This window comes from Cynara cardunculus (genome assembly GCF_001531365.2).
Source record: "Cynara cardunculus var. scolymus isolate 2C chromosome LG 17, CcrdV1, whole genome shotgun sequence".
NCBI classification, from domain to species: domain Eukaryota; kingdom Viridiplantae; phylum Streptophyta; class Magnoliopsida; order Asterales; family Asteraceae; genus Cynara; species Cynara cardunculus.
Window position 1 is genome coordinate 36,968,951 of NC_037544.1, and position 9,216 is coordinate 36,978,166.

General features: G+C 30.6%; 1 protein-coding gene across 1 annotated transcript; it reads right to left on the reverse strand.

Moving 5' to 3' along the window:
- Positions 1 to 61: 61 nt before the first annotated feature.
- Positions 62 to 8,478, reverse strand: LOC112500044 (NAC domain-containing protein 75-like). The gene is made up of 6 exons (XM_025103303.1): positions 8,374 to 8,478; positions 7,865 to 8,042; positions 6,908 to 7,578; positions 5,464 to 5,751; positions 3,527 to 3,628; positions 62 to 142 (listed from the first exon to the last, which is right to left on the reverse strand). Exons 1-6 carry the CDS (start codon positions 8,476 to 8,478, stop codon positions 62 to 64), a joined length of 1,425 nt encoding a protein of 474 aa, XP_024959071.1.
- Positions 8,479 to 9,216: the final 738 nt, after the last annotated feature.

The window sequence follows — 9,216 nt, forward strand, 5'->3', positions numbered from 1 at the left end:
TATATATATGTATGTATTCATATATGGTGTCTTAGTTTGTTGTTTATTTATGGGGTGGGTTTTAGACATGGTGATCAGGGTCAGGCCAAAAGGTGGAGTACTTCAACCAATCTGCCTCCTGTGGGTTTGTGATGGAACACTCCTGCATTCAACACAATTACACTTTTTTAGGGTTTGCATTTCTAAAAAGGGAATATGGAATGCATGCAATATATATATATATATATATATATATATATAAACGTTGAAATAAGAGAGACGAAGAAGTTGAAAAAATACGAGTAAATGATTCACATATGAATTATTGATAATAAAAACATGAGTTCGTATGTACGTCTTTATATATGAATAATTGGTAAGAAGATATCCAAGCAAATATATGAATCTTTAAATTGATATTTTTTTGGTTTTTATTAATGATTTACATTGAATAAATTATTCATACGTTTTTTATTTTATTATTTAAACCTTCGTACACATATATATATATATATATATATGGAAAAGTTCAAGTATGAATATCTTCATTTTATACAAACTCGACAACGCCATTTACTATAATTAATCACATATGATATTATACTATATCATATGATACTAAATCAGAGACAAAAGGCGACATTTGACACAACTTAAGTCGCGAGCCAAGTCGTCCGCATACCACCAGCTCTTACCACATACATTATCACATATGTTAAAGTGTTCTCGTTTGAACCTCTCTCTCACACACACATATACATATATATATATATATATATATATACACATATATATACACACACACACACATATACACACATATATATATATATACGTATATATATATATACACATATATATATATATATGTATGTGTAAAAGAAAAAGGGATCAAGTCATAGGAAGTTATACCAAATATTTGTTGCTACTTTTGCTCTTCAATCACATTGGGTGTTGTGTATATATGTCTTAGGATACCATACACTTGCAAAAGATTATGGGTCACCATCTTTCCTTTCCTTTCACATTTGCTTTTTTCTTGCCAAACCCTACTCTAACTTGCTTAAATCCTCAATTCCCCACATGCTATAAACTCACAGTTTAAACCGCAAGGGTGGTGACTGATTGATTTGAGTTTGGACTCCAAAAGTCAAAAGTGTATAAAAGTCTCAGGTTCAAATCCAATTAGCGAGGAATAAAAATCTCCTTGTTGCCATGGAGGTTCAAATACGGTGACTCTGGGCTACCACAAAGCAAGTGATTGTCCTGGAATTAGTTAGCTCGCATAGCGGGTTGGATATTCAAGTCAATAAAAAAAAGTCACAACTCAATTTTAATCATGGGCATATAAACAGTTATTTGAATAAGACGAACTTGATGTTTATTGGTTTTTACTCAGGTAATAAAACTTTTGAATATATTATATCTGTATTTTCGTTACAAAATACCATCATGTTTGCGTACATATTTTCACAATATGATCAATGTCAGTCATTTTTGTACACTTTGGTTGTTATTTTTTTTCCTATAAACAAGCCTTAGTTTGTAAACTTTATGCTATAATATATTTTGTGAATGGTGTTAGAAATCATAAAAGGAACCCTAATATTTCTATCTTGCGAAATATATATATATATATATATATATATATAGAGAGAGAGAGAGAGAGAGAGAGATCTAATATAATAGCCAAGTATCGTGAGAATACTAAAACTCCACAACAAAACACTGTCAATATAAACCTTTACATTGCTATTGCTTTGAAGGGTTGGTGTTTTTGATACCTTCACAACAGTTTGTTATGAAGTTTTAGTGTTATTTTGTGGTCTCATGAAAACAGTCTGATCTTACATAAATCCAAACCTATATATATATATATATATATATATATGTATGTATGTGTGTTTTTGAGTTTCTTTTAACCTTTTGCTCTTGTTGTGTAAGAAGGAAAAGGAAGCAGGTTCCACAATTTATGGCTCATCTTTTGGCTCACTTTTTATCATATTATTTTGCACCCTAAAGCCAAAATCAACCATTTCTATATCATTTTGTTGCATTTACATATAATAACAACCCCACCACCACACTCTCTCTATTTTATCTCTATAAATTAATAATTAACCCCCATAAAATGCAAAATGAAGACCTCGTGTAATATCATTTATAATAGTTTGTAATTCTTTACATTTAATGTAAATCATGTAACGAATTATGTTCGACAATGAACTAATATTGGTTTAATGATCTGATAATTAGGTAAAAAACTGGTATAATATATGAACGGTGTTTTTACTTATAAGACCCTTTCCAAAATACTTACGAAATAGTGTATTATAATTTTGGATTTTCCACAAATGTAAATGGTTTTCGACTCCGTTAAATTTTCTATTCGAGTCGTACTTTTATACCCAAGAATGTATATGTAACGGGGTGTCTTATAAAGAGTATAAATATCAATTTTAGTATAAAAGAAAATACCCCATTTGGATTAAAGACAAATTCACCCTATGTGATTGCCCAATTACAACTTGAATATATATATATATATATACTGGAAGATTTTTTTAAGATATTTATATGGAGTTAGAATTTACATGAGAACAATAATCAAATAAAAAATGGTTGGATTATGTAATTTTACACTGAAATCATGTGTAAAATCACATGTGATTCATGTGCCACGTCGCTCGCAAATGCTTGTGTTAACCATTGGTTTAAAACCACATGTGATTTTGCATGTGGTTTGACCGTTTTTGTGTTTTCTTATTTTGTTATTGTTCTCGTTTGAACCCCATTTTTTTAATGTAATATAAATCTTTTTCGTTATGACACTATATTTGGTTACTTTCAATTGGAAATTGATCCATAATTATCATGTAAATTGAAAGCAATGGATAACCTAAATTCTCAATTTAAACCATTTAAGAGTTATTGAAATAATCAAAATAAACCCTTTTCCATATTTAATAAGAAAACAACTGAATTTCTTAAACTTTTCCCCCATTTATGATTAAATTTTAATTAAAAAAATATTTAAGAAAAAATACAAAACTAAACCCTATAACACACAAAGAAGACGTTTTTATCTCCAACCTAACACTAAAACACTAAAAAAAAGAAGGTAAAAAATGTCAGCCTCTATATTTTAAGTATGTCTCTATAATCAATTATTAATATTTTATTTAAATTTTTATAATTATATATATATATATATATATATATATATAAATTAATAGTTTAATATATTATTTTAATATTAAATTTAAAAAATTAGGTTAAAGATGATGATATAGAGTTGGATGGTTCTTTATCTCTTTATCTTTTCACCATTGTGTTACTTCTCATGTAATTGGTAATGAGAACCATCAAAAGAGATAAAGAGATAATAACTTTCCTTCTTTAAATTCATTTCAATTTTCCTTTTTTTCTATTTTCTAGGTACTCACACACATAGCCATTGCATATATATATATATATATGTGCATATATATATATAGAGAGAGAGAGAGAGAGATAAAATTGAGAGTAAAAAGGTGGCAAAACTCACTTCTTTGATATCAGTTGATGATGATGGAGTGCAGCCCATTATGAGTTCCTCCAATCCTGATGCTGATCTTCCTCCTATCTTATTATGATGATGCTGCTGTTGCTGCTGTTTAAATCATATATAACAACATTTTAATAAGTAAACAACCCTATCTATATCTATATCTATATATATATATATATATATATATTATCGAGGGTTGGGTTCACGTGAGATGAATCTATTTTCGTGAGACCACAAAATAATACTTGAAACTTCACACAAAATATGGGACTTGATACCTCCTTTACAAAACACGTTTTAAAACCAAATCTAGTTGTGTGGACAAAACAGACAATATTTGATACAGTCGACCTATGATGAAAGTAAATTTCTTGAAAAATATTTCTAAGACGAATATAAATTAACTTGCAACAATATCATTTATGGGTAATTAATTTTGTAAGATCTATGAGCACTTTTACCTTAAGGTTTTATTTCACATGATTTATTTTTCATCTAAGTATAGCATTTAATGTATTGATTAACGTATACTTGTTTCAGAATGCGTTTGTTTCTTATCTAGTTGGTTCACAAAGTGAAACATTTTTACATGTATTTTATGTTTCACAAATGCATCAAAAAGTTTATATTGTGAACTAAGTACATATGAAATAACATATATATATATATATATATATATATATATATAAGTAAAATAATATATAAAAGCAAGAGCAACTGTTGATGAAGGGTGTATGTGGTGTGCATGCATGCTTAATGGCTACAGACATTACTCTATAATAAAACATAATTAATTATGCATATGATTATGTATTGTCCTCAACAAAACAACAACATCAATAGTGAAAGTATGATTACTTGTTCTCAACTTAGCTGACAACACCAAAAGAAAACACCCTTTATCACCCATTATCAATGTTAGCAAAATAAGATTAAAATGATTCTCAATTTTCTATCGTTTTATATATATATATATATATATATATATATATATATATATATTATAAGCATACTCATTATAATTACAATGTTCTCGTGCGATTAAAATGGGATCTCACAGATATCCCGGTGTTTTATTGAGTTGCATTGGTTGTATAAATGCGATAGGTTGTATTTGAAACAATATATATATATATATATATATTGGGTTCACGTACTCTCTCTCTCTCTCTCTCTCTATATATATATATATATATATATATATATGGTTGATTGTTTGTGGTTTCTTTAATTGAACTGCTAGAACATCTCTAATAATTATGTTATAATTTTTCTAAAATAAAGTATAAAAGTTCAAAATATGTAAAAAAAAAATCTTATCCAATTCCAGCAGATACTCTATATATTTTAACAGTTCTATCATTAACTACATTATTAAAATGTTCAATACATTTAATACAATATTTTTCTTTTCTTTTCTTTTCTTTCCTAAATATTTATTTTCATTACTACTTATTCATGAGAAAGATTTAAATACTATTTCTCTATATATCTTTATAGACTGTCTTTCTGTTTTTTTTTCTATTTTACCATATAATATAACATAATTAAGTTGTTACAGCACAAAACCCTCTTAAATTAATGAAATTTCTATTAGAATATAACTGTTGAAGATGTTCAAATCTGTATGCTTGATTTTAACTTAAATAATACTGAAATTGCATAAATCTTGAAAAGATGTATTTATAAATTGCACATTTGTCACTATTAATATACTTGACTTTAAATTTGTAAAAAATATTATACTTGTGAAAATATGTTTTATTGATTAATAAAAAAGCAATTTAATTAATTAATTAATAATTTAATATGATACAATTTAATAATTATTTTCCCCCATAATTTAGTAAAATATATGGTATTTTTTTGCTGTTAAAATGTATGGAACAAATTACAGAAAATGAAAATAGGGACAATTTAATTAATTTAATTACCTGAAAATTTTCCATGATCCTGGCGACATGAAAGGAGTCATCATCAAGAATAATGGAGGTGTGATGTAGGGGAGAAGGGGAGATGATGGCTGATATGGCATGAGATGGCCTGCTGACATGGAAGGCTGTTGTTGCCACCTGGTGCTGATGTGGATAATTCTGATGATGATGTGGATTTTGATGCTGATCATCCTCAAGGTTCATGTGCTGCTGCTGCTGCTGTTGTTGTTGCCTTTGCAGGTCACGCCCATCGCACGTGATAGAAGCCTCTCCTCCTGTTGTTCCCACCTGCAAAATGAACTTGTACTCTCTTAACCTTTTTCTAGCAGAAGAATGCATACAGCACAACATGTACTTCATGCATTATATATATATATATATATATACACACACACATATATACGGGTATTAGGTTCATGTGAGACCAGTCTGTTTTCGTGAAACTCATGAGACGACAAAATAACACTGAAACTTCATAAAAAAACATTGTGAAAGTAAAATAAAAACTTTGAACCTTCACAGCATTTCAGTGTTATTTATGTGATTTTTTGGTCTCACGAAAACAGACTGGTTTTATATGATCTAGACTTGTATCTATATCTATATATATATTTTTGTATGTGTGTGTGTATATATATATATAGATAGAGAGAGATTGGAGTTGCTGATTATACAAGCAATTTCTATAAGAAAAGCAACATTTAAACCGTTTTGAGTTCATCTCTTAACCTTGCACTCAACCAATGTCCACATTTTTGGACCTCATTTCATGCCCATAAGCCAAAAAGGTGATGTAAAATACAATCAACCAACCCTTTTGCAACAAGAAAACAATCCAGATTTTAAGTCATTCCAAGTTAATGTCTTTATCCATAAAGACATTAAAAATCATTAAAAAGACTATCGGTGGAACGGTATCCGGGTTTATTAGCAGAGTCCAGTCTTACAGAAGTCAAAGATTCAAACCTCACAAAAGATGAGTATATATTTACTGTATATAAATAATATATACTTTTAAAAAAATCAAAAAATCACATTTAAAATGTCATTTTTGTCCGATGTTCAATCACACACCTTAGTAATTTTTTTTTGATTAACCTCAATATCCAACTCACTGTGCGAGCAAACTAGTCCCAAGGCGACGACCTGCTTTGCAGATAGCCCGGAGTCACCCATTTGAACCTCTGTGGCCACAAGGAGATTTTTATTCTTCCTTGGATTTGAACCTGAAACTTCCTGATACTTTTGATCTTTGGAGTCAAGCTCAAACCAATCATACACCACCCTTGTGTTAACACCTTAGTAATTTACTAGGTATAGTTTTGAGTTTTCTTGACTATTTGACATAAGTGATCTCAATTGGGATTCACAAAATGGAAACTTTAAATGGTGTAAATTTACAAGATTTGTGTTACCCCTTGATGAATTTGATCAAGAAACATACCTCACCAAAGCTTTTTCTATACGGCATGAAGCTATATTGATCAACACCTTTGAAATGCTGCATTTGATCCATTGGATTGTAACTCGACAAAACCGTGCCAACGAGTTCATCTCCGATGTTATTGTGGGCGGTAACGGTAGCAGCAGTAGCGGTAGTAATAGTAGTCGTGGGAGTAACATTAACTTCCTTTGAAGATGAACAACTCCCACTTCCGCTCCTACTCTCCCTTCTACTACTACCGTTATTCATTTCGTTCATTTGAATATTCACCCCTTCGGTGGAGCGAATGTTGTTCAATAAGATGTTGTTATTCATAGCTCTTTCGGACCAATTGCATTGCCGTGGTTGAGTCTGGTAAAATATCTTCGATACAACGAGCTCGCCTTCTCTCTCCTCCTCGTGTTGTCCAAGATGGTATTGATGCATCACCCAATTCGTCTTTTCGGGTTTTCTGTTTTTCCCAAAGTTGGTATAGAGTACCAAGATTTTCTTGCACCCTTTTTGCTTCCCGTTCACCATGACCGGTCGGGTTTTACCCGTTTTGTGCCACCGTGTTTCACCGCCTTGTAGGTCACATTCCGTCTGGATTTTTCGCCTTTTCCTTGTCCCGGTCGTGTAAGCTTTCGAAGGCCGATGAAAGAAGTGTCTACTCAACCCATCTCTTGTAACTCCTGAAAGATCAAACAAGAAAGAATTAAACCCTCAAAGTCATAACAAACAAGAAACCCTAATTTTCTTAGGCATGACAATTGCAAAAGTCACTCAAAAAAAGTCAAAACAAACAAGAAAAACCCTAATTTTCTTCTGTGTTGTTAGTAAAACCTAACGCATTGAAGTATCGAACAAGCAAACTCATATTCTGACGTGTTTTCTTGTTCTTATCTTTTCCCGATGACCGGAAAGCCGTTATAAACCACCATATTTTCCGGTGTACCGGAGCGATGAAACAGTACTCACCGGGGAGTTTTTCAGGATGGGTATAACAAATCCCATCTTCACCTTCAATTGTAGGGATGAACTCATCAATCAAAGGGTGAGATTTCAAATTTTTAGCTTCAACTTTGGCTTCAAGATGCTCTATCAATTCTTGATCAGTTGGATCAAATTTCACTCCTGCTGGTAAACCTACCCAATCCTGCAAATGATCAAAATATCCATAAATTATCCATACATATATATATATATATATATGAAACTGAAACAAAAATAGCTTAATGACAAGCTTTTTATGATGGAATTTGTTTCTTGAAAAATAATATAGTAGGAGAAATTGAAATCAGCATTCAGCTATTAGTTTATATATAAAATAAAAGGGTAATTAATTCAAGAACAAGCATAATTCTATTATTCTCTTGTATTGATTCTTATTTGTCAAAATCTTTAAGTTGAAGCTAAGAATATTATAAGAGGATTAGTTATATATATATATATATATATATATATATATATGTATGCGTACAACGTACCGGTTTCCCTTCGAGTTTATGACCACAACCGGGGCAGTGTTTAGATCCACACAGTTGATGCTCTTCAAGCTTTGCATCAATGAGATCACAGCTGCTGATATTCATTTCTCTTGCTTACGAAAAGCCTGTTTCTTTTTGTTCGTTATATATGTTTGATCAAGAATCGTACATGAAATCTTGATTTTGATCCACACCCATATAAAAAGACTTTGAATATTTGATCCTCTTGTCTTCTTCTTCTTCTTCTTCTACTAGTATTAAGATCTAATGTTTCTGGACAGATGAACACAAAAACGAGCTGGTAAATGAATCAATATCAAGAGGTTTTGTGTTCATTCGATTTGTTAGAAGGGTTGATGATGATGATGATGAAGAAGATAGCAGAGAGTCGGAACAACTTCCAAATTCGTTTTCTTAGAGGAAAAAGAGAATTCAAAACAAGATTGAAAGGATACCCGGATGAGATATAGTCTTTCAAAAGTGGAAATATTCTCAGAACAAATATAAGAGAGAGAGAGAGAGAGAGAGAGAGAGGGGTGCTTTAACCATGAAAAACACCAGAATTCCCTCCAACTTTAACTGAACCCAGTGAGATAAAGGAAAAGTTGTCCCTCATCTCTTCTCTTTAATTCCCCTAATTAAGTATAACATTTAGCTCTCTCTCTCTCTCTAGCAAGGCGGTTCCATATGACATACTATATATATATATATATATATATATGTGTGTGTGTGTGTGTATGTACATAGTCATAAATCAAACACAAACCGATTAAATCTTACAAAGTGACAAACCAATTTTCATGTTAAGGAAATGTGTGTATATATATATATATATATATATAT

Excerpts from the sequence above, each read along its gene's own strand:
- LOC112500044 (XM_025103303.1), bottom strand. The coding sequence starts at position 8,478 with ATGAATATCAGCAGCTGTGATCTCATTGATGCAAAGCTTGAAGAGCAT. Across the intron at positions 7,579-7,864 it reads CCATCCTGAAAAACTCCCCG|GAGTTACAAGAGATGGGTTG; the intron begins GTGAGTACTGTT and ends TTGATCTTTCAG. Across the intron at positions 143-3,526 it reads CATCAACTGATATCAAAGAA|GAGTGTTCCATCACAAACCC; the intron begins GTGAGTTTTGCC and ends TGTTGAATGCAG.